This window comes from Callionymus lyra, chromosome 2 (genome assembly GCF_982586985.1).
Source record: "Callionymus lyra chromosome 2, fCalLyr1.hap1.1, whole genome shotgun sequence".
Lineage (NCBI taxonomy): Eukaryota > Metazoa > Chordata > Actinopteri > Syngnathiformes > Callionymidae > Callionymus > Callionymus lyra.
In genome coordinates, this window is record NC_141819.1 from 30,607,630 (window position 1) to 30,634,475 (window position 26,846).

At 37.8% G+C, this 26,846-nt stretch overlaps 1 protein-coding gene across 2 annotated transcripts in view; it reads left to right on the top strand.

The window, feature by feature from the left end:
• The first annotated feature begins 1,995 nt into the window (after window positions 1–1,995).
• pde4dip (phosphodiesterase 4D interacting protein) overlaps window positions 1,996–26,846 on the top strand; it is a 61,370-nt gene continuing 36,519 nt past the window's right edge. The window contains exons 1-3 of one of the 2 annotated variants that reach the window (XM_087784641.1): window positions 1,996–2,071; window positions 8,347–8,393; window positions 11,301–11,368. In XM_087784641.1, the coding sequence (XP_087640767.1) occupies window positions 1,998–2,071; window positions 8,347–8,393; window positions 11,301–11,368 (189 nt within the window). In that variant the 5' untranslated portion in view covers window positions 1,996–1,997. Of the gene's footprint in view, window positions 2,072–5,655; window positions 5,895–8,346; window positions 8,394–11,300; window positions 11,369–26,846 lie in introns of those variants that run through there. The other variant, XM_087784642.1, reaches the window with a different exon arrangement.

The following is a 26,846-nucleotide window of genomic DNA, read 5'->3' on the forward strand; positions in this document are numbered from 1 at the left end:
CCAGGGGGCCATAATGTGCCTACGTTGATGATGTCAAAAGAAGGATTCAAACTCGAGTCAGATCGTTACTATGACACCGAGAGATATGGAGCGATGGAGGAAGAGACTTCAACACTGGTTTGTGCAGCGTCACCATGAATCAATAAAACGCAAATGAATGGAGGTAGATTTGTTTCTTTATTGTTAAAGATGATTGACAGGAAAAAGTGATCCAATCGAAAAATATTTAAAATTAAAATACAAAAGTGTTGAAATACTTTTTCTTATCGAAATTGTTTTTTTGTTTTTTTAATTGAATCTATGAATTAATCTTTTTGGTGTTTGTGCTATAGTATGGATATTTGTGTCTTCATTATCAAATCCCCCAAAAGTTGCTTCAATTGAAGTGAAAGGTTTTTTTTTTTATTGTTTTTATTTTTATTTTATTTTATTGAAGCAACTTTGTTCGTTTTAAAATGTTTTTTTGTACTTATTTTTCATAAAAAAAAAGAATTATCTCATGAATACAAAAGACGATCGTTTCTATGACAATTATTTTGAAAACTTGAACCAAAAAGTTAAGAACGTGGACAGACGGGCAATCAATAAACGTAGTGATAACTATAGTAAAAGTTATAGGTGTATATTATTATAGGTTGAGCTAATAATAATATTAATGATAAAAACTTTTCAAACAACACATGCACTGTTGAAGTCGAAACGCAAAGATGATACAAAACTCTTAGCTTTCTTAAATGAGCTGTACTAACATTCTAACATTATTAATATGTTTTCATGAGAAGTACTGAGGGAGAGAGACACTAATGGTTATGCTGTATCTGGCAATGGCGCAAAGAAGATTTGACATTATTGCAGCTAAATCTTTCTGACACGCAGTGAGAACATGCTACGGTTGCACAGCATCGATGCTAACCTTCCAAGAATTCCATGAAAAAACCCTCAAAATTCCCATTATTTCATAATGAAGAGAGATGATCTGATGAAATTATCTAGCTGAAGCTAAACTGTGTTCAAGTGTTGGTTGTTGAAAATGTTTGTTTCCTTGAACTCTTCGTTCATACCCTCTGACAAGGTGATCTGTCGTTCATCTCTTCTCTGACACAAGAAGTGGAGTCGCCCAGTTTAACAAGCGATCCTGGTGTTGACACAAGGACAAGATTGTGTTCACAAAATTGTTGAGTCAGAATCAGATTGAGAAATTGTTTACTGCCAGTGTTTTTAACACAACACAGGACTTTTTTTATGGGGATGACTATAACAAAGCCAAAGAATACAAATCATGGAAAGAATATTAAAGAAGTAAAATGATAAATAATGTAAAATAAAATGAAAGTCAAGGTCATCTATGCAACTTTGTATGTTAACGTGTGGGTCACTTTTTTGTTGGTGTGTATTTATATATATATAAATACACACCAACAAAAAAGTTGGTGTATATATATATATATATATATATATAGTTATGTATTTGGTTTGTCGAGTTCTCTTTGTGTGCTTGTGCGTATTTCAGTGTGATAAGTGGCTCCTGGTCTGCTTTATTCTGTGTATAAATGTATTGTTTTGCATTCTTGTAATGACTTGGTTGAAGAAAAAAACAACAAATTATAATTTATCGGTTTAAACTGTTTTTCTGGATATAAAAGTTTCTGTGTTTTCAATGTCTTCCTCTTTAATGCTAAAGTTTTTAACCTGGTTAAATCAAGTTTAGCAGTATTGAAGTGAGCTGTACGTGACGTGTCATCCAAATCTCACTTTATATTTATTATTTTATGATTCCTTATATCATTTAATAATTGTTTCGTTAATTATCTGATCCTCCTCGTGACGCGACGTGATCACGTGCGGGCGCGCCGTGAACGCGTCATCGCGAGGCTTCCCTTTGATGTTGGACTCGCCGCCGACACAGTGCCGGGGGGAACGAAGGGGGGAGGAGGGGGAGGAAGGGTGAGTGGGTCGAGGGAGGGCAGTCCTCTGAGGCGCAGCATCACTGCAGGTTGATGCTCATGAACACACTCGCGCAGTGGATTTATTTTGGACGACGTATCGATGAAGAGCGCGAGGTCACGTCCAGGTGAGTGAGTCCCTCCGACGTCACGCTCTCGCGGTGAGAAGTGTTCGGTGTTACCTTCAAGTCACTTCTGTCTCGAGCATCTTAAAGAACATCATGTGATGATGCGTTCACTGTCAACGCTCGCAGTTAGAAGCGCGTTTGAACTTATCTTGAGTCTTTATCATTCCGGATCTTGTTGGCAAGTGAGGGGAGGATGGAGATGGAACCACAGTCATTACTGTGTTTTCTATGGTGGTGAGGAAGGAGCTGAACTAGAAGACAAAACTCTCCACTGACAATGGATTTCTGATCTTTTGATCTGATTGTAGTGATTGTTGTGAGGGGCCGTCATGCCAGAAGAGAGTAGCCAAAATATAATGGAAAACTCTTATAAGTAATTTAAAAAAAGAAAATAATATTAATAAAATAAAAACGAGTAAAATAAAATTCTAATTGTGTCAATATTCACTGATATTATTTTAAGAGGCAAGAAATATTTACCAATAAGACAAAGAAAGCTTTACAAATAACCTAAGAATGAACTAAAGTGAGTTTCATTTAGAGCTAATACAATAATAAATACAAAATAAAATCTTTAGCTCTTAAGATGTTCCACGCTGATCCTTTTAACATCATGAGGGCCACTTAAATACATTTAAAGTGCTGCATGAGGCCCCCAGGACGCACTTTTCCCACGTCTTCTCTTCAGAGTGTTAGCGCCCCCCTGTGGTGTCATGAAGCAGCCTTGAGTGTCGAGACTGGGGCAGCTGTGCAGGGTCTGCTGGGACCAACGATGAGTGCTTCCTGTTGAGTATTGATCTCTCAAGTGGTCTCATGTGACAGCGAGCGGCTGCCATTAGCGCTGACATCATCATGACTTCCTGTTCGTCTTCTTGTCTTTTCGGCTCTCATTTGACTTGAACTTTAGAAATGTAACTGAAACCAGTTACAGTAGCTCACCATCATCACCCCTCAGGTGACCAACACCTGGGGAGAATGAGGCCTGCGGGCAAGATATGGCCGTTACCTCAACTTAGTCGGGCCCTCATGAGGTCACAGCTTGTTGAAGGTTTGTGTTGCAACAATGACCTGCTTTGTTCAATCTATCGTTTAATGTCGTCATTCATTCTAACGTCAACGAGTGTTTGAAAACATCGTTACGGCGATATATCGCAATATGTGTTCCATGATTCTGCATCCATATTCTACAATCCATTTTCTTTGTGTTGCAATTAAACCTCGGGCCGCTAGATGGCAGCAGTCATTACGTCCTCCACAGCTAAAGGAACAATGCAATCCTGTGAGACCCTGGCGAAGACTGAGGACAAGAGGATACAGTCGATTCCAGAAGATTTTAAAGCTGATGTTTGGACATATTTTGGTTTCAAAACAAATGAAAGCAGTTAGAACTTTGTCAAGAGACATGTGGTCTGTAAATTCTGCAACACCAGAGTCAAGTACTCGACAATACTACAAATATATCCTTGTTCCTAGAGTATCACAATATATAAAAATAGATTGTATCGTATCGCCAGATTATGGCAAATACACAAACTTTTATTAATTAATTTTATTATGAATTAACTTCAGGTTTTCCATTTCTTGATTTTATATCCGTTACTTGTAACATACTCTATCTGTCCTGCTGAGAGAACGTAGCGAGTGCAGCGACTTGTTGTTTTCCTCAGTTACATAACAGAATGTGCAGTGAGGTGTGCGAGTGTGGAATGTGAGGCAGCTGTGTGAAGACTCCTGGACTCCGGCGGACGAGAAATGAGTCGCTCGTCTGAGGAAATAAACAAGGAAGAGCTTCATTTTCAGGGGTAAAATTTGTCTGAAAGTTTCTCCCTCTTGACAGCACATTAGCTAGCTACAGACCAATGCTAAGCTTCTGCTCTAGCCAATGGTATTGCATGGTTACTGAACAACAAGCCTACATTTTATCATTGATTTTTGAACTAATGGATCACTCATTTTTGGCATCTTTATTTTTGGACTGAGCATCCAAACATAGGACAGATTCACCTGTACATGTGTCTCCTTATCAGATTAATCCAGAGAGTTAAGAACTCATCCAACAAGCATTCATATGCTTAAAAGATAACAACATTCCACACTAGATCACCCCTGAAGTACCTGCTTTTACACCAGTTAAGCCAAACATTTTTAAATTTTTCTTTACCGGTTTAAGAACTGGTGTATTTTGTGTTTATTATCTTTCTATTATTTAATGGTGTCCTTTATATCAGGGGTCACAAACCCTTTTTCTTGGACTGGTTTTATGTCGGCATTATATTCACAAACCGACAACCAGGTAAAAACTGTAAAACCAGATAGAGTTTGTTTTTAACACATTTTCACAATTGAACAGGTTTATTTTTTTAGTAACTTTGACCAAAACAATCTCCTATACGTGTCAAAAATCACTCATTTTGAGACACTTAAAAAAACAACATTTCAGTAATAATCAACAGAACAGAAATGATAGACATCACTGTAACAAATGACCCACGGACCAGTACCAGTACTTATGAAATATAAAGTTCAACTTTTAAAACAGTTTATTTTCCTTAAGACAAAAAATGGAACTTTCAAATTCTGACATTAACATGATGACTGTTTAAATCCACTAATCACATGCAGCGTCAGTGATGTGTTTACTGAGAGGGAGTGAGAAGGAGAGAGAGAAGTGTTGGGAAAAAAGTATGGAGTGAGTTGTAGATAATTTACTGAGTTAGTGAGAAAAGTGTTTTTGTTTCAGTTAGGAGCCATTTGGACATCGTTGTTTCACCTTTTTAAGATTTTCTTTCTCACACTCACATCATGAAGAAATATTAGTTCAATTAGAGCAGCTAAAACACCTAAGCATTGACTTGGCAACTGAGATAAAACGTGAAAAAAGTGAAGGTTTAATAGTGTAAATACATAAAATAGTGCATTTTTGTCATCTGAGTTTGTTTATCCATCTGTTTTTATGTTAAAAAATTCAAAAATCTGTTTTTTAAGTGTTATTACACCGAGAGAAACTTAAAGTCATCTTGAATAAATGCAATTATAAAAAAACTCACATTTTAACAAACATGAAATTAAAACCAACTCGGAACACAACTGTCAACTGTTCCTCTCGTCTTGGTTCTGACTCCACAAGAGGTGGTACCAGTGAAATAAGGATCTATTTCAGTTCAGACGCCGTCACAGAACCAAAAAACTCTCCAACCACACCCTGGAGAACTGAAGAACTCCCACAGAAAGTTTATGCTATTTTTTGAGTCCAGCTGTTTCCCAGAATGACTCTGACCCGGTCGTTTGCCGGTCCGTTTGTGTTTGTGGTTTTATCAGAACCATCTTTAGAAGATTCTTCAGCCTTCAGGCAGAAATGTCAATTTTTTTCGTGTTGAATTCTGAGCCCGGTTTTACCTGCTGGAAGCCTGTTCTGACTTGTTACACACACCTGCAGGGGGAGGGCACACACACGCACACACACGCACACACACACACACACACACACACACACCAAATTCCATAAGCAAATAGTCAATTGACAGTTTTGTGAGTGTTGCACAAGCACTGGCAGGAAGAGGTTGGTGTGTTCACTGACACACACACACCTGACGTTTGGTGATGGAACACATCACTCTTTCATGCTCCAGCACAGTGTGAGAGTGTGTGTTTACCTCCTGAACTGCCACGTCAGACTGGGGTGCTTCGCAAGGATCTGTGGAGTCAGAACCAAAGCCTCCTGCCCGACCCGTCTCGGAGCGGTTCTGTGGCGATGAGCGCTCGAGCTGCTGGGATCTAAACTAGCGTGGATTTGTACTATGAGTGGATTCCTGTACCGGGGAAGGTGAGCTACGACATGGCTGGTTCTGAACATTTGTTGCTGCTTATGTTAGAAATTGTGAGTCCATCAATGTCAGTGCGACCAGCTTTCAAAGTAAATATAAAATACAGCGAGAGCTCTCGCCCTCGACTCTCACCCTCGACTCTCGCCCTCGACTCTCACCCTCGACTCTCACCCTCGACTCTCACCACATGCTTCTCTATTGTTCAACTAAGTTACCACCAGGTAATATATTTTTATTCATCACCTGTCTCGATATATTCTAAATAAAAATTCCTAAACATAAGTCGACTATTCCAATAAACTAACAATCTAAATGAACCAATTTCTTGGTCTGCTGACATTATGACCCGTTAGCTTTGAATCCCTAAGTGTAAACACAGCTAGCTTAGCTTAGCAACAGTAGCACTTATGAAGTTGTATTTCTTTTACTATAATTATAATTATTTTCTCTTTCAAATTCTGTATGTCTCATGTGTACAACAAGGATCTTTTTTTTCTGCAATATATATTTATCGCGCTTGTTTTATCACACATCCATGTGTCGCTTAGTTTGAACAGAATAAAAACATGTAGCATTAGCTAATTTCTTGCTCAATGCTAACTTATGGAAGCCATGTTGTCAAGAAGGGTTACTGTATTACTTAAATTAGTAGTTCAATGAGTCACCCTTTTTTTTAACCCATTGACATTTTTGAGAAAATATCATAATAAATAGAAAAAAAGTATTCATAATAAAGTGTATGTTTGTCAATCACCAGTATTTGCTACTAATGAGAACATCTCCAAATATTTATAAAATGAACTAAAAAATCATCAAGAAATCAAAGTCTGTATATTTAGCTTTTTTTTTAAATGTGTCATAGTTTTTTAATATCTTTATTTATTCCTATTAAATTATTAACTTATTTTTGAGTATTAGGTGACAGACTGTCTCGTGAGGTCTTGAACCAGCCAGTAAATCGACTGGATGTGGATCAGTTTGATCCATTTAAAGAACTCGGGGGCCACATTCATGACTCGGCAGGCAAGGTTTGGGTTCCAGGCTTTGATTTTTTTTATTGATGTCATCCACCTTCTGCTCGTCTCCTGCTGGAGGTCTGCAGCTGCTGTCACGTCCACCTCAGCTGTTCACACACCTATGGTGGTCTGAGGTCACGTGATGTCGTCCTGGTGTGATTCTTTTGTACATGAGAGGTCACGTGTTTAAGCTAGCGTTAGCTGTTTTGCTAACTAGCATTAGCTCAAGGCCGAAGTTTAATTGAACATATTTGTTTCAGGCTCTGTTAGAGTCGTTTTTTTATTAGTTTTTTTCACAAAAATAGATCAACTTTTTTGGTGGGTAGGTTTACTCTTAAAATAAATGACTCTCTAAACTCCAGCCACGATGAAAATGAAGGGAAAAGATTGAGCTTTGTTGAAATAATAACTGAGTCTGCTACATGAGTCATGATTGTTCCAAATTAAACTATCATTGCAGAAAATATGACAGAAACTTTGCTGCTTTAGTAATTATTATTATTGCCAAGAAAACTGAAAAAATGAAAGTTAATTGAATTCAACTTTTCAAATGTTGAAACTTGAAAAAAAAAGGTTTTTATTGAAATGTTTTTATTTCTTTTAAACGTTAAATATTTTTTTGTATAATTTAATTCCATCATTTCTATATTGACATGTTAAATTTGTTTTTATTCAAGAATTCAATTAAGAAATGTGTATATTGATAGGTATCATTTTTAGTTGTTTTAATAATTGAATAATAACTAAAAAACAAACATAGATTTTGACATTTTAATTCCAACTCCTCAAAAATGTATTTTCTAAATTCAATATTCTTTTATTTGTAGCCTTTTAAAATCGATATAATGTGGGTATAATAGTGCCACCAGACCAAACCAAACGAGTACAGAGCTATCAAACTTTCATCCAAAGACGATGTCACTTTTCATACCTTTTTGAACCACTCAATATTCTGATGGCACTGATATACTTACATGCACTTCTTCTCTGGATGATTCATTTTCATTTGGAAAAACAAATAAATAACCAGAATATAGAAACCACAACTCAGCACATACTTTTACTAATTGTTGAAATATTCGACCAGAAGACCAGGTTAAGTGACTACTGGACCATCAACGTTGACCTGGTCAGATCTTCTGTGTGAGTCGACGTCATGATCTTTTGTCCTCAGAAAAGTGGTGGAAATATTCCTATGTTTACAGTCTCTCTGCCCAGTGCTGACTCAGTTTCCAGCAGCGGTGTGACTGCTGTCTCAGTTGGAAGATCCCTGCTCTCTCTCCCTTCCCTCCCTCCCTCACCCCTTCCCTCACCCCTCCTGCTTCTTCAGCTGCCACTGTTTTGACGCCGCACGAGTCACCACACTGCCGGTGACGTCGAGCAGGGGAAGACGGAACCTTACAAGGGGAAGACTAAGGAGTGTTTGTCGTTTCAGACTCTGTGGAGGGGACAGGAGGCCCGACGGCATCGGACCTGTGATGGGTGAGTTCTTCCTCCAGTCTTCTCAGTTAATATCCCCAAACTGAAGTCAACAGGCTTGAGTCAATATTAAACAGGAAGCCTCTAGAGTGAGCACGTGTGTGTCGCAGGTTTGTTGACAGACAGGTTTTGTGGATCTCGTCAAGATCTTCAAAAGTCTCACTATTGTGGTCTACAGGTGCAGCTAAGATAGGGATATATAGGTGTTGAAATCCTATCATAAACTGAACGTCCTATCACGATTGTTTCTTGCAAACGCTTGACCAATCACGAGCCTCAACATCACCAGTCGTCTCTGACCTGCCAGGACACGAGACCATCTGCACCAACACAAGGCAGCAGAGACATCTTCTCTTCACAATGTGTGTCCAGAGACTTTTGTAGGACGTTCTAAAAGACAGTTTTCACACTTTTACACACTCGGGTCACATAAAGTAAAACTTTAAACACTGTTGTTTGTCAACAAATATGCATCATTTAAATTATATAAACTAGATGACATTAGCTTTTTTCATTGAGTTTTTTATGTGTTTTTATTTGGTAATCGACTGCATTTCACGAGGAGGGCAATGTATGCAATTAAATAACTGCCAGACTTTTGATTGGTTGAATTCAACTCCTAAAAGGTTGAACTCTGAATTTTGTTATTTTATTTTTTAAATCATTGAGTATTTTTTGGGGGGGAATAAATTATTCCAATAGATAGTCGATTGAAAGGTTACATTTTTTTTTTATAATTTGATTAAAAAAATTAAAATATTTTCGAAATGAATCTGATTCATTAATTCAAATTAATTAAAATAAACTTTTTCTAAAATCTAACTTTTTTAATTCTTAGCCTTATAAATAGTCATTTATCAGCTTTGCATCTAATCATTGATAGAAAGTAGCTCTCTTGGAATTGTCGTAAAGTGATGGCACTTCATTCATTCATTTTCTTTACAGCTTTAACCCCAGGTCTGGAAAAGCGCTATTTAAATACAAATTACTTACTTACTTACTTACTTATGGGGGTTTCATGGGGCCAGAGGCAGGGGACACCCAGGACAGGATGCCAGTCTTATCGTAGGGCGCACAAAGTAACACAACCATTCATACACATATATTCATACCTACGAACCATTTTTCTTTTCAAGTTTCTCAAGTTCTAAATCAACGTCTGTATGTTTTTGGACTGTGGGAGAAAGCTGGAGTGCCCAGAGTAAACCCACGCAACACGGGGAGAACATACAAACTCCACCAACAATTTCATATTGAATTTAAAAGACTATGAATTAAGACATATTGAATTTTTATTGAATTTGAAAACACTTTTTGGATTCAGAACATCAAAGTGTATGTGCAAAAACATATACATTCATTTTGGAAATATTCAATTAAATTATTTAATAAAATAATAATTCGATATAGAAACTATTGAATTCAACTCAATTAAAGAAAAAAGTTGAAATATTTGAATTATTTTTTTTTATGTTAAATTAAATTATTCAATAGCCTAATGACACTCATATACCTCCATAGTAATGTTAACTGAAGGTACGTTTCAGCACTAAAAGACACTTATAAAATCTGGTGTAACATCAACTGCAGAGCTTCCATTACAAACTGTTGCATTGCATTATGGGGCATATGTCAATTATTGGGCGACAGAGTAGCAGCTTTATTGTATTTCTAGAGAAATATTTCAGGCGACATCAAAACCTCAAGTTGAACGATCTGCACTTGACTGACCAATCAGAGCCCAGATTTTATAATGATGTAACGGGAAAGAGAAAAAGTTTCAAGAATGAATGGCTGAGCTGGTGATGTGATGGTACTCTGTGTACTTTTTACTAGCGTTACTCTGATGTAAACAAGTTATGTTTCGAGAGTCTGGAGTCAGAGATTCTTAGTTAAGAGTGTGTGATTTGTGAGGGTGGCGTCAGTGTTGAGGAATCTTCAGCAGGACTGGCCTCCACTAGTTCCTGGCTCTTGATGAAAAACTTCCATTGTGTCAGAACTCAGCTAGGTGGACGGCGCCGTCAGGGAGCTGGTCTGGAACTGCATCTGGCAGAGCTGTGACTCTCAATGTCCTCAGACAGGCTTGAGTTTGTGTGTTTCTGTGTGTGTTAAAGTGAGTTAGTGTGTATGTACCTGTGTATCTGTGCTTGTGTATGTATCTGTATGGAATTTCTGTGTTTGTCTCTGTGTGTGTGTCAGTGGATGCTTGTCTGTGTGTGTGTCTGCCAGTGCTTTGTGTCGATTCCTGTGTGTGTGCATGGATGCATGTGCGTGAGAGTGAGTATGTGTGCGTGAAAGCGTAAGCGTGGATGCCTGCTTGTGCGTGTGTCTACACGTTTGAGTGTCAACTTGTGTGTACTTGTGTGTACGTCTCTGTAATCATCTTATCAGGTGATATTATGCGTCTTATGCCTGTTTGATGTCTCACCTTAAGTGTTGTTTCCTGCATTGTAGTGTGTGTGTTTATATGTGTGTGTGGTTTTGACCGTGTTCTACTATGAATGCAATTCTTGTGTGTTTTTATGTGTGTTTGGGGCCATGTGTCTTACCTTATGTGTGTTACTGCATCGATGTTTGTGTGACTCAGTGTTAGTCAAGACGTTGTTTTGCAGAGTAAGTTAAAAACAACGTCACCAGTGTGTGTTTCTGTGCCTGTTTTAACGTTTGTGTGTGTTTGATTGTGGGTCATATATGGGACAGTGTATCCTCTCTTTACAACACTTACTTTGTGAATAGTGACACAATTTTGAAACAAACATGTAAACGACTTTTAAATAACATTTTCTTACATTCTGGAAAATTAATCTTTCATCAGGGAAATTTTGAGCTGTGTGATGACCTCTGACCTCTATTTTAAAATCCCGCTTCAACGGATAATTGTGTTCCTAACTGGCATTTCTGTCCTCTCAGACGTCTCGTGTGAGGAGGCACATCAGGGCCCGGCGCTGCAGACTCACAGTCTGAGGGAGTTCGAGCAGGTAAGACTGAGGCCGGGCGTGTCCAGACGCTTGATGAGTGAGTGTGTGGAGATGATGTGGCAACACCAACTCACAGATTCTCATCATTCACTCAGTGTGTGTCGTCAGTCCCAAGCTAACATTTTTGATCTTGTGTGTAGTTCTTTCAGTCGTGTTGTCGTATGCCATTTGACCACGACGTTTGTGAACTGGAAAAGGGTGTTTTTGAGAAGATACATTTTTGACTCAGTTTTGTATTTCAAACATTTCACCAAGTTTTATTTATACAGTTTGCACGGTTGTCATAACTTAAATTTCTTAGATTTTGAGCTAAATGTTGAGGTTAGTAGGTTAGAAGTATCTTGACAGTGATACAGTTGTGTTGGTTTTGGCTTGTGAGGCTTCTCACCTCTGCTCACGTACCAGCTTCCTTTAATCTGGCTAAGAACAGAAATAAATAAAAAATACTGTATTCATGTGACTGTCGAGTCATAATGTATGCAGGTGTGTGTTGTTTACAGCAAACATGATTTTGTGACACGCTATGCTTCTTGAGTCAATCTTGAATCATGGAAGACATTTTATCAAAACCGTGGAAATATAATCCGTGGACAAATGATTGAACAGTAAATAAAAATGTTGCAGCTTGATGTGTTGATCAACCTCGGTGCCCGAGCATATACTATATATTTTGATAAATCGTGATACAAGGATATACTTGTAGTATTGTCGAGTACTTGACTCTGGTTTTGCAGAATTTACATGACTCTCAACAAAGTCATTACTACTTTTATTTGTTTTGAAACCCTAACATGTCCAAACATCAGTTTTAAAAGCTGCTGCAGTCGACTGTATCCTCTCGTCCTCAGTCATCACAGGGTTCTCACAGGATTTCATTGTTCCTTTAGCCGCAGAGGACGTAACAACGGCTGCCATCTAGTGGCAAAAATAAAAACAAAACCCATTAAATAACCATGATAAAAATAATTTGATTTGAAAGCCCAATAACAGAACATTATAATTAAAAGGAAAATCAATAACTGCTGCCGACTCTTGATACGGTATTGTGAAAATAAATGCTGCGATATTTAAGTGTATCAATGTTTTTATTACACTCTAGCCGTGCGTCTTGTGCTGGTGAAGTAGTTGATTGTTCTTTTTGGCCTGTCAAACAAGTGAATATTGTGAATGTTGCTGCTTGGTTTATCCTCTCACCATTATCACATGACCTTTTCAAGAATCTCAATCACAAGCAGATGGACGAGCTCCTGCAGCATGACTTTTATTGGCTGTAATTGGACCATTAAGATGATTATTTACGTTTTTACCTTAAATAATCAGACCCTTCTGTGTTGTCTAAGCCGGCACGTAAATCTGAGTCGTAATAATCGCACGCCTCCTCTGAAAATTGACGTAAAAACAGATTATGGAAGAAATTTATGGATGTAGTTATGTAGTTTGTTTTAAATAGATGGGAAGGTGGACGTCTCTTTTTGGGATCCCGAGCAGCACTAATGGGTTCTGGGAGCACTGCCAGGTGCATTATGGGTCGGATATAACTCTGGAGGTGCTCGCTGCAATTACCCCGTTCCCCTCTTGGCTGAGGACACGTCTCTAAAAAGGTGGTCGTATGGATGCGGGGCTGTATCGGAAAACAATCTTTTGGAGCACAAGGTGCTGCTGTGGGATGAAACCGAAGATGATGGTTTTCTTTATCCCTGGCAAAGGAAGAGCCGACCATCTGGCGACTGATCAGATCCAGCAAATCTTTCTAAATAAAAACCGTGTCACATTTACTATCTTTACTCACGAATCAACATTATTGTCTGAGGTGTACAAACAGATAAAGCTCAGTTAGGGGTCGTTTATGTTTGATGTTTGGTTATCTAACATGTGGCTCTGATACACCAGACTTTTCTCTCCTTTAAAATCCAATTCCATCCCCTGGAATAGTTATTATCGATCCCTCTGTCGTCTTCCTCTCAGCTGAGGTCAGGTTTCAGCAGCAGCTGGTGGAGCCACGTTTATCAGACTCCAGTTCCATTTGGGCAGTGGGTTATTTTTTAAAACATTTTAGATTTTTAAGCTGAAAATGATGTGATGTAGTGGGTTTGGTTAAATACGTTATTTTAAATCTCTTTTATTCACGTTAATTCATGCACTTAATCTTTTTATGAAACACATTTAAGAGTTCATGTTTACAGAAAACATTGGCAACATTTTTCAAGACAAGCTTTTACATGTTGACAAGAGAACTGCTGATCCTTTAATATTTACATTCAGTTGCCACCAATATGTCACAGTGTACAGAAGATCTAGGATCAGAAACATTCAGAAGAGTCTGAGATCTTTAATCACAATAGTTCCAATACATCCAAAACGTATCCGAAGCACAGGAACCACAGAGACAGAAGGCACAGATCAGACTAAAGAACGTGATTTAACCGGCAATTTAAAAGAAATATAAAAACACTCACGAAGTAACTAAGAGTACTGACAGCATTAGGTAATTGTCCATCAGGAAACACAGTCGAATCCAGGGAAAAGACACAGATAAGAACGAGGTAAACCCAAACCTGGTCAGGAGATGCAATTCTCCAGCGGATTCTTCCGGGTAGAAACGCTACTTATCAATTACAAGAACCTGCCAATCAATCATCCCCAATGACATGAACTCATCTGTGTATTTCAAGATGTATATAAGAAAAAACACACCAACAAATAAAACCATAACATGGTAAAACATGGCATAGTATTCTTAAACTTTTGATATATTTGTTTTTATCTGTATAAACAACAACATAATTAAAATAATGAATACATTGTGACTTCGCTAAAGTACTCCAAAGATTTTAATCATGTGTTTTGAGAAAACATTGCTCTAATTTGTAATCATTAATCAATCAGGCAACATGTAATTACATGTATGCACCAGTGTATTGATACTGAAAAAAATATAAAAGTAAATCATCGAAACAGGTTTCACTCTTTGGATCATGCTCTCTTGGCCCCACTCTACAGGTGGTCTGTGCTCTACTTGCTCCTTCTTTTATGCAGCGTGTCCTCCCTCGACGACTCAGTCGTGTGAGTGTTCCACCTGATCACCTCGTCAGGTCTTAACATTTTACATTCATAACCGAAAACCTTCGTGCTCGCTCAACGTCATCAAGCTTTCCATGCGAAGGTTCTGACTGAGTCACAGACCACAAGAGTTCTCCTCGGGTCCACACGGCAAGTCTGAATAAGACGGTTCTTAGTTTAGGCTTTGAAAAAGGAGGCAGGAGACTTGGCTGTCTGAGCGGAGAATAAATTACAGCGTTGGGCACCTTTTGAAGTTCTGCTGCGACTTCACCACTCAGAGCTACAGAGAAGAGTTGTTCTGGTGGGAGATACACTCACACAGAGCTGTTTTGGGTTTAGACGTACTGTATGAACAGTGCAGCTGAGGATGTCAGAGTGCTGTTTGGTTCAGTCGCCATGAAGCCGCTTAAACGTCTTAGGAACAAATGCATTTTAATACGGAGATTGTTTCTGAAATATTCACGTGAGCCGAGGTGAAACTGAAACTGGAAATCCAAAGAGTACCAACAAGGCTGCAGCTTCATGCTGACGTTACAAAATGTAAAGTCAGATGCTTTGGTTTTTTTGAGTGTCTGTTATCATAACGCTTTGATGATAAGAAGATTCAAAAACATCCCAGAGAAACTAACAATCTGTCTATGAAGTAGAGGTGTTTTTTGAGAGTCTGGCGATACAATACGCATCACGACACAGGAAAACTTATACAATATATTGCGATACTGTAGGAAAAAAATAATATTTGTAGTATTGCTTGAGTACTTCAGGATTAACAGACCATATGACTCTTTAACTATTTTTTTTTGTTTTGAAACCAAATTATGCCCTAACATCATCTAAAAAAGCCGATAGTGTTGACTGAATCCTCTCGTACTCGGTCATCGCCGGGATCTTGCACGATTTTAATTGTGCCTTTAGGCCTAAAGTTGAATTGCAACACAACAATCAACAAGCGCTGCAAATATTTGCATGTAAATAAAAAAATTAAAAAATCGAACTATTGTTTTAATTCACACTTTATGATAAATATAAACATTTAAATATTGATGAAAAAAATGATTTAAAAGCAAAACACAAATATCAGTACAGTGCTGTTGAATATTGATATGGTATTTTGAAGTATAATGATATATTCTTGCAACCCTAGTGTGACGTAGTTAATCAGAATCAGAATCCTTTATTTGTCCCGCGAGGGGAAATTCGGTTTAAACAGCAATATACAAAAAATAAAAACACCCAGAAATAAAAATAAAATGAAAAAAATCTAAATAGAATAAACTAACTTAGGTTCGTCACTTGCAGGAGACTCAGGTTCAGGTCTACCCAAAGAGTACCAAAGTACACCACGTTCAATATATGCGTACATAATGTACATGATACTCCTTTATTTCTTAGATAAGAAATTTGATGAAGATGCTGAACATTGTTTTCTTCTAAGCTTGTGTAGAAACATAACAAAAAATGTTAAATAATGAAAATATTTACAGTGTAAATATTTTGTCAGACACAGAAGACAGGGCTGTTGACCCGTTCCTGGTGATATAGTGATACATTGATTTCTAGCATGAAAAGTGCAGATTAAAGTACTTAATCTTAAAACGCGTGCGACCGTGAATTCGCCGTGTTAATTTGAATGGTGTCGGTAAAAGCCGGCCCTCGCGTTAAATGTTATAAAGTTTAAAGCGTGAGACTTTGCTCCAGAATGTCTCTGATTTTCACCAGAAATTACAGTTTAGCGTCTGAAACCAAAACAAACGGAAACAACTGATTTTCAGTGTACAGCCGAGTCAAAACAGCAGAGCTCTTGTCTGAAACATTTCCACGTCCTGACGAAGTAGATTACAGTTTGTTGACCTTTTCTCGCCGCCGAGCTTTCACGCTAACGTCTTCTGACAGTCGGGGCTCGCCGTCGCAGCCGAGCGGCCTGGATTATTGACTCCAGGTTACGCTTCACTCCAGTCTCTCATGAGGGAACGAAACACGAACCCGCCAGCGCTTCGTCTTGAACTGTCAAACATCTTCTGAGGTTTTGAAAAAAAACCCTGACCCAATCATAACGCTCCTTCCTTTATTAGTCGGCGGGAGAAATTGGAAGCACATGGCGTCTCTATAAACGTAAACCCGATCCGACCGCAGAGACACTGAGATTGATGGAAGACGGCGGACGATTGCATATAATCTTGGCCATTAAAACCTCAGGACAAATTAGGGTTGTTAATCTGTTATTCTGCCTTCCCTCGCACAGTTGGCTTCTTAAGAGTGGCGTGTGCTCTGAAAGATCTGTCAGTCCTGGATTAGCGTCGGCAGAGTGGCAGTAATGGACCGCGGGTCGGAACATGAAGGCGTACTGGAGAGGACAGTCAGGACAGAGGATGACTTCCGCAATCACAGTGGTTACAGCGAACCAAAGTATATTAGCAGTGAAGCATCAAGGGGTGAACATCAGGTTAGCCAGAGATTCTCCCTGTGATGTCATTAACTTGTCATTTAACAAAACACACAAATGATTACCGATCAAGCTTAGTTTTTCTCTTTTCTCTGTTGAGTCCAGTTGTGCCGATTTGGCGGGAAGATGGAAGGGGAAGCACCCTCGTAACGTCTAATCTGACCTGAGTAGATCCATTATTTGTGTCACAAAAGAGTTTCCATGAAGTACCAGGAAACTAAGAGCTAAGAGAAAGCACAAGCTAACAGATAAGGCTGGGCGATGAAACAATTTCAATATATATCGCAAAATAACTTTATTTTACTGTATAGAATAAGAAGCAGAATAAATTCTGGTAAACTCAAAATAATAATAACCAAGTTCTTGAATTTCCAGAATCAATTTTTAAATTAGGTTTTTTTTAAATTAATTCACAGCCTTTTAAACTCAACATAATATTGTTGGTATAATAGTGACGCCATGCTCATTCATCAAGTAGCTCAGGACTCATTTGGTCATGTCGGGTGGATCTATTATATCAACAGTTTTATATTGAATTAAATAAGATACTAGTTTAAAAATACATGATACATTTATAACATTCAAACTTTGTGTGAAAAAAAAGATGATTTCAACTTCAACATTTCAACAAATTATTGAATTAGTTATTCACAACATCAAATTGAATATTCCAACATAACTTGTAACTTTTCAATAAAGAAAATATTTAATTTAAATATTTAAAACAAAGTCAACTAAATTCTATATTCGGATGACTCTGATGTACAAATAAGTCTACTTCCCTGAAACATGTTGAAAGAACAATTGTACCGATGTATTATATGAATAATTATAAAATTGTTGTACACTAGAAAAACGAATGTGATATGTATACTGTACATGCTAATGTAAGTAAGTTTCTATTACCCCTAGAAATGCTCAACATTTAAACTTATTAAACAGTTGTTTTGTTGATAAAGTATTTGTCGAGTAAAGACAAAAGTAATTTTTCTTCAATGACATGTTAGCACTGTCTAATCTAAGGTGACTAGTCTGCTGCAGCAACAGCATCGTGGGATGATCTTCATCACAATTCCACTTCAGATAATATTGATGTTGAAGTGTCACACACAAAGTTGTTTCTCTTAGACTCAGGAAATTTCCGCACAATGTTTCTGCAGCAGATGTTGTTGATGATGCTGGACTAAAAGGATGATATTGAGGATGACACTGTGACCATAGTCAATACTTACCGGTCAAAAATTCAATCAAACTTTAAAGTTCAAAAGTAGATCAGCTAGAAGTATGTGAACATCAGCATCATGTAGATAATAGTTCTTCTTCTCAGTGAGGTGGAATCACCGTCAGTGACAATGCAAGACAGAAGCAGAACACAGAGGCCGCTCACAATGGATGATGGAAATAGAAGTTAGCACTTGTTTGCGTGGCAGCATCACTGGGTAAATAGGTCACAACTGTGAGTGTGTGTGAGAGGAAGAGGTCGAGCCTGCAGCTATGTGTCATGATTCCATGTTGTCCTGCGAAACAAACCCCCAGTTTATTGAGAAAATCTTTAAAATGAAAAAAACAAGTGTTGTACGATCCATGTAAAACCATCATTTACAGAAGAAGAGGCTCGATCACTGAGACACATTCACATGGACATCTCAGCTAGACTGAGATCACTCAGGTTAGACTCTGATGTCATTCTCTTGGGGTTTCCTCACATTTCCATCCCATCACCGACATTGATCGTCTGTCGACCTCCTTCCTGTTCCTTCCTGTTCCACCCTCAATAAAGTCCTATTTAGCCTTCGACTCTCCTCTATTAAGATGACAACAAATGAGTTAAAGTGATAGTTCACCCCGATTTCAAACTTCACTCATTTTCTACTCACCCTCAGTGTGTAAGTTTATTTGACGGCCGCAAACCAAGCTCACTTTTCTTCGTCTCAAAAAAAAACTTGAAAACATCAAATTTCCTCCATACTGTTCTTCTGTAATGTCCCTCTTGTATTGAAACTTCAACATTAGAAATGTTTTGGGAAGAAAAGTCTTAATTCTTAAGCTTGTTTGTAGCAGAAGCTAAAAGGCTAACATGCTACACAGACATATACAAACAGTGTAGATATGGTGAGAGCTTCTACTGTAGACAGTAGACACTGGGATCTAAACACAAAATGATTTTTTTTTTTTTAAAGTATACAGTAAGGTGACTTTTTTTTAATATAGAGCAACATTTTGTGTATTTTTTAGTTTGAAATATTTCCAAATTTCCTCAGGTTTTGTGGTTTTGCCAAGTTAAGCTTTAAATAAAAGGATAAACTTTTGAACTGAGGTTATTTGGTGGTTTTTGTTCGAGTACAGTTTGTGATCAACCCTGAGTTTGGAGCAGAGCCTTTGTACGCTCTGTACTTGCTTGTTTTCCTCTGGGCACTCTGGTTTCTTCCCACAAATACTTACAGTACAGGCCAAAAGTTTGGAAACACCCTTTCGTGCAATGTGTTTTCTTTACCTTCATTTTAATTTTCATGACTATTTATATTGAAGGTTATCACTGAAAGCATCAAAACTATCAATAAATGGAAATGTGGAATTATGTCAACAAACACATTTGAAATAACTGAAAACATGTCTTTTAGTCAAGTTTCTTCAAGGTAACCATCTTTGTGGACCTTTACTTTTTTCTTGATGAATTCAAGATGGTTTTCACTTCACAGGTGCGTCTTTTCTGGGTTACTTTGTGAAATTTCTTGACTTTTTAATGGAGTTGGTTCAACAGTTGTTATAAGCAGAAGTCAGGTTGAAACATTACTTATTGGACACAATTAGAATTCATATCATGACAAGAACCAATCAGTTACATTTAGAGAAACCAGTGACTGTCATTACTTTAGGAAACTAAGGTCAGCCAAAAAAGGTTATTTTTGTGTATTGTTGCGGGTGTCACCTTTTCCTGTGTAGCGGAGACAGACCACCTCAACCATGTGTATGTTTCATTTGGGGTTTATTTAGTTTTTAATGTTGTGTTTCTTTCTTACTGTTGTTGTGTAACTTTAGAGTCAGTTCTCTGAGGTAGCGGCAGTGATAGAAGCTGCTGCCCCCTGCTGGTCTCTTTAGTTTGAGGACGTTAAACCGTGATTACTTTCCAACTGTCCTGTGTTATTCCAAGGCCTTGTCATTGTGTTAGTCTTGGAGCAGATTTGGTTCTAATGTGACGGGTGTAGGTTCCTGCTGATGAGCACTAATGGACTCGCTGACAGCAGAGGAGTCGACTTTCACTGCGACAGCACTCAGAGCAGCTGATGATCAATACTCTGAGCTCACTGGCCAGATCTGCTCAGGCCTGACCTGGCTGACACACACACACACACACACACACACACACACACACACACACACACACACACACACACACACACACACACACACACACACACACACACACACACACACACACACACACACACACACACACACACACACACACACACCAGGAGTGTGCTCAATGGCAGGTCTGTTGTGACTGGAGTGAGAGGCATGTAAATGGCTGTTTCCCATTAAATCTGTGTCATTGTTTGGTCAGTCAGTCGTTCCTCCTCATAAATCTCACGACCTCAGCACATTTCTCTCTCACATGGCATGTTGTTCAACACAACACCAGCATGTTCTGCCTGTAGTGTGAAAAAAAACAAGTTCATTTGGATCATTTGTCAGATTTGTCTGTGGCTGAATCAGACCTGGATTGAAAAAATAATCCATGGGAAGGAGAAGAACACCTGGTTGAAGAGTTCCTTAAATTCTTAATCCAACAAGTTAATCTGCTTCATGAAATGTGAGCGAAAGGTTTGAAGATCAGGTGAACTCGCTCACCTTAAGCTTAGTGAGTCACACGCAACTTGTGGTTCACCCTCCACAAGTCAATCAACCCTCAACCCTTTCAACTTTGGTTCTGTGCTATGAGTGATAATGTGTGTGATAAACTTTCAGTGCTATGTTTGTGTAAACTATTTAAACTGAGATATTTTTCTGTTCGTTTTTTTCTTTTTCATCTTTGGCTTCTTTGGGGTCATTTCTGGTTTGATATTTTATTTTTGGTTTATTGAATGTTGGTGTTGTGTTATTAACTGTAGATTGTGTGTAATTATTACTCGGTGTTGTGTTTTCAACTGTAGATTGTGTGTTAATAATGTTTTTTGTTGTGTTTTCAATTGTATATTATGTGTTGTTTATGGTTTGTGTTGTGTTTTCAACTGTAGATTGTGTGTTGTTTATGGTTTGTGATGTGTTTTCAACTGTAGATTGTGTGTTAATAATGTTTTTTGTTGGGTTTTCAACTGTAGATTGCGTGTTAATAGTGGTTAGTGTCATGTTTTCAACTGTAGATTGTGGGTTGTTAATGGTTGGTCTTGTGTTTTCAACTGTAGATTGTGTTTATAATGGTTTTTGTTGGGTTTTCAACTGTAGATTGTGTGTTAATAGTGGTTAGTGTCATGTTTTCAACTGTAGATTGTGTGTTGTTAATGGTTGGTGTTGTGTTTTCAACTGTAGATTGTGTGTTAATAATGGTTTTTGTTGTGTTTTCAACTGTAGATTGTGTGTTAATAATGGTTTTTGTTGGGTTTTCAACTGTAGATTGTGTGTTAATAATGGTTAGTGTCGTGTTTTCAACTGTAGATTATTTGTTGTTAATGGTTGGTCTTGTGTTTTCAACTGTAGATTGTGTGTTAATAATGTTTTTTGTTGGGTTTTCAACTGCAGATTGTGTGTCAATAATGGTTTTTGTTGGGTTTTCAACTGTAGAATGTGTGTTAATAATGGTTAGTGTCGTGTTTTCAACTGTAGATTGTGTGTTGTTAATAGTTGGTCTTGTGTTTTCAACTGTAGATTGTGTGTTGTTAATGGTTGGTGTTGTGTCTTCAATTGTAAATTGTGTGTTATTAATGGTTGCTGTAGTGTTTTAAACTGTAGAATGTGTCTAATTAATGGTTGATGTTGTGTTTTGAACTGTAGATTTTGTGTTTTTAATGTTCAAGGTTGAGCTTTTAATTCTTTATATTGTGTTAAAATATTTAGAATTTTTAGTTCTGTTTTTAAATTAACGTTGTTAATTTTTGCTGTTGTGTTTTTGACTTAAAAATGTAGTCAAAAAAGAAATCATCAGAAAATTGCCGAGCACACAAACAACAAGTCGACTGCTCCACGATGCCTTCAGGAAACCAAAACTGGTTCTTCATCACGGGATGTCTGATTTAAATTTCTCTGCACATCATTGTGTGTCAATAGATACCGTGTGTTGCTGTTTCTCCCCTGGCTCTCCACTTGCGCCCTCCTCTGGACGGAGTGGGTCAGATAATTGATCCCAGCCCAGGGCAATAAATTCACACTTGTCTCAGCGGGTCAGAGAAGACATGTTGACTTGATCACAGCGTCGCTCACGGATGTTAATTGTTGAGCTAAAGTGTTCGCTAATGTGTCGGACAGTTTACACAGCCGCCGCTAACTGAGCTAGCAGACGCTCCTGACAGTGGAACCATCTATTCTTATTCATGGTTCCTATTCCTCATCTCATCCTCTTCCTCCTCATGTGGCAACACTTACAAACAAAAGACTCAAACAAAAGACCCACCAACGTCTCTCGATTGTTGTTGTGTTTATCTGGAAACCAGATCCTGCCGCGACAGTGGAATCCAGATTTTCCTCCTCAGGTCAGAGAGGAAATGAAACCCCGCGACTCCGAACAATCCCCCTCTGATGGAGCTCAGAGGACCACAAAAATGAAAATCCAAATGCAGTGCGAGGACCATTATATTGTCAATGTGATGAGCCACGTTTTGAAGATATTAAAATAGGAAACAGCAGAAGTCAATTCTTTGACGTTGGAAAAAGGAAAACAGTGTATTTGTACCATGAAGAATAAAAATATATAAAGAAAAGATAGCATTAAAGGTCGCTTACTTCACCTCGACCTTCAGGAAACCTTTAGATTTATTCCTGATTATTAAATTACTATTTGCAATCACACCCTACACGCCACATTAGTTCCTGTCATGCCCCTTATAAGCTCAAATAATTAGAAACTAGGAAAGCGACCGACTCTTACATATAAGGTTAATGTCTACATTTTAAAATGATCTTAGAGTATATTATAAGGTTAAAATTGACCTAATTTTCTACGTCAATGTTTTTTTAACATGGGGCCGCAGGTTGCACATTCATTTACTAATGAAATGTTACCTTTTATGAATACAAATATTTATTTATTTAAGTGTGATTTCTTCATGAAAAAAAAGTTGAGAAAAATCTGAAAAAAGAATGAAAGAAAGGGAACTAAACTGACCACAAAGTCAACCAAAAATCTCACCTGACACAAAAACGAAAGAAACGAAACCAGATCATCATTCGTGGAAAAGAAAATATCATGTCATGTAGAAATTCATAATTGCATAAAAGACTGATTAAAAGAATTAAAATGATAATAAATGTTTACAATCCAAATAATTCATAGTTTTCTTTTTAAAAAGGAAACAAAGTACAAAATAATTTACAAAAAGCCAAGAGGAAATAAGGAGCAGGGGAAACAAAAGGTCTGACTGAGTGAACAAATGAGCGGAACTGTGACAAAACCTCACCTCGCTCGCGGCACCGTTGGTCTACGGCGACGGCAGGAAGTGTAATATGTATCTTAACAAGACTGCTTTTGTGCTCCTCTGGTCGGCGTGTTTCCCATCAGCCGCCCGGTTGTTGTGGCTGATTACTGACGGACAGACTGATGGTCTCCATTTGTTTTCGTTTTATGCGAGTCTCTGCGGCCTGGTAATGGAGCCGATCTGTGCAGTAATCAAAGTCTTCATCTTCTCGACCTTCTCTCCCCCCTTCGCCCTCCTCTCGCTCTCCTCCCACAGATACATCCTGCAGCTCTTTAAATCTCTTTTCTTTTGTTCGGAGCGCTTGTAAAATGTTGTGAAAGAGCGACATGTGTGGAGCAGATTCTCCTCGCCGGCGTCCACGCTCGCTCAACAGAAGAAGCGAAGGGAGACATTTGAACAGAGGAGAAAGTCTTGGAGCGAGTCCGACCCATGTGTCATCATTTACTCCTCGGCTTCCTGGAATCCAGGCATTAGAGCCGGAGTGTTGAAATAAACCTTTTTTTTACTGGCTTCAGAGACAGGTGCTTTTGGGTGAAACTTACTTCACGTTGAAATGAAATCATTGGAGGTGGAAGACCAGGAGCTGCGAGATGTTCCCCCTCAAGATCTCCAGGATCGTTGGCCTTGTTGTCCATCAATAATGTCTTCATTAGCAACATGACATGAAGTGATGAACCAGTACAAGGGAACCAATCGGTGTGCAGTGATATGTTGCTAACAGAGCGACGTTGCTAGACAATAACAGTAGTACAAATCTTATTTTCCATCTTTATTGGCTATCAGGGCTATGTTGCTAACTGCCACTCTAAACCGTTAGCACTTCTCAGTTGTCCACCACCATACTAAAATACTACTAGTGTTTCTAAGTTGCTAATTGCCATTCTAAACTAGCCGTACTTAGTTCCTAACCTTCAAGTTAAACTGGCTAACATTGCTAAGTCACTAGCTGACGCTACAAAAAAATCTTGCAACGCTAAGTTGCTAAGAATCTTGTTAAACGGGCTAACTATTCTAAGTTAATACCTACCACTTCAAAATAAACTAGCAGCACTAAGTTGCTAAATTTCATGTTTAACTGACTAGCTATGCTAAGTTGCTACCTACCACTTCAAAATAAACTAGCAGCACTAAGTTGCTAAATTTCATGTTTAACTGGCTAGCAATGCTAAGTTGCTACCTACCACTTCAAAATAAACTAGTAGCACTAAGTTGCTAAATTTCATGTTTATCTGGCTAGCTACGCTAAGTTTCTACCTACCACTTCAAAATAAACTAGCAGCACTAAGTTGCTAAATTCCATGTTAAACGGGCTAGCTATGCTAAGTTGCTACCTACCACTTTAAAAGAAACTAGCAGCACTAAGTTGCTAAATTTCATGTTTAACTGGCTAGCTATGCTAAGTTGCTACCTACCACTTTAAAAGAAACTAGCAGCACTAAGTTGCTAAATTTAATGTTTAACTGGCTAGCTATGCTAAGTTGTGAACAATAACGGTAAAACAGCAGGCAGTTCTAAGTTGCTAACCACCTTTTCAAAAACGGCTTTAGTTTTCAACCGCCATGCTGAACCACTAATATTACTAAGTTTCCAATTCAAACTTGCTTGCATTGCTATGTTGCTAAATAACTAGCAGTGCTAATTAGCTAAACAACTGGCAGTGCTAAGTTGCTAAAAGACCCCATGCTACTGGCTTGTTTGTTTACAGACAAACAGAGAAGCAGGTGACACGCCAGCAGCTGCACTTTCTCCTGAGTCAGGCAGACTTTTCTAATGCCTTGCTCAACAGCACCTCGCTCAATGTCGTCTGCCCTCTCGCCACCAAGCATCGCGAGCTGGAGGGTCAATTAGCGTTAACAAGGACCTGAGTGAGACCAGATGGATGTTCATTGAGTTTGTCAGAGGGATGCAGATGAGACGACAAGTCAGCGCTAAAGTTTTACTGACTGGAACCGTTCACGTATTTTTGACGAGCTTCATAATGAGTCGCGGGTTTGAGTCCTGCTCCAGATAAAAACATTGAATTAAAAGATTATGTTAGATTATGGCGTTTATAGATGTTCAGATTTTAATAACGACATAAAATCACTATTTAAATATCGACTGTAGAACAAATGTATTATTTAATAAATACATTTGCTTTTTTATTGATTAAAAACAAACAATAATTATACATAAATACAAAAATCAATTTAATCACAAGTTGGTTTAATTTTATTTATAATTATTAGTGATATTATTATCAGGTGATACAAACAATATGTAATTTACAAAACAGAACACAAAGGAGCAAACCTAAAATAAAAATGTAACTATTGAATTATGTTTTGTAAGATTAAATTCACATCATTATTTAATTTTTAATTTTTTTTAATAATAGATCAGCAATAGTAAACATTTGTTTTTCCTGTTGTGTATCAGTTTTTATAGTTTTTTTAATTTTTAATTTTTAGTATATATGTTTTTAAATCAAACAAAGCTTAAAATAAACTAAGAAATAAAGTAATATACACATCTTAATGTAATGGTAGGACACACGTACGCCTATGCATGCATGCACACACACACACACACACACACACACACACACACACACACACACACACACACACACACACACACACACACACACACACACACACACACACACACACACACACACACACACACACACACACACAGATCTGAACTAAAAGCAGTGACAGTTGTCGTCTCTTGTTGGTCTCTCCGTCCTCTTTGTTTCATTATGCAGTCTCTGGTCCAGCTGATGGTCCAGTGGTGCAGCAGAGCCTCGGGCGCTCGCTGCCGTCGCTTTGATTACATTGTGAGAGCAGAGAAACCAGGACAAATGTCGACCCCTTTTACCGGGACCAAAGACCCACACACACACACATAAAAGGGCCCGTCTAACAAAAATACTCTCTGATTTAGCTTCTTAAACCTGTTCGATTTTTTAACACACACTTTTGTCGTATATTTATGAGACCAATTCTGATTAAATTAAAAGTATTTTCTTGATAATAATAAACTATCTTTTTCTTTTTTAGTAATTTTACAATATAGATTGATTCGTTTTTATTGTTCCATATAATTGAAAATGCAATTATCATTTTATTATTTTCAAATAATGTGAGATAAATTTAAGTCATATTTTTATACACTGTCTTATAGTGCCTTTTTGTTACTTATTAAGGTTTTTATTTTATTGAGCATAAATTGCTGGGGTCTTTTTAGTTTTCAGATGGCTTAATTATTTGATTTGTGTTTTATTGTGTTGTTATTCATTCAGATTCATGTTTATTTGCCATTTAAAAAAAGGCAAGTATGTATAAATTGGTTGTTATTATTT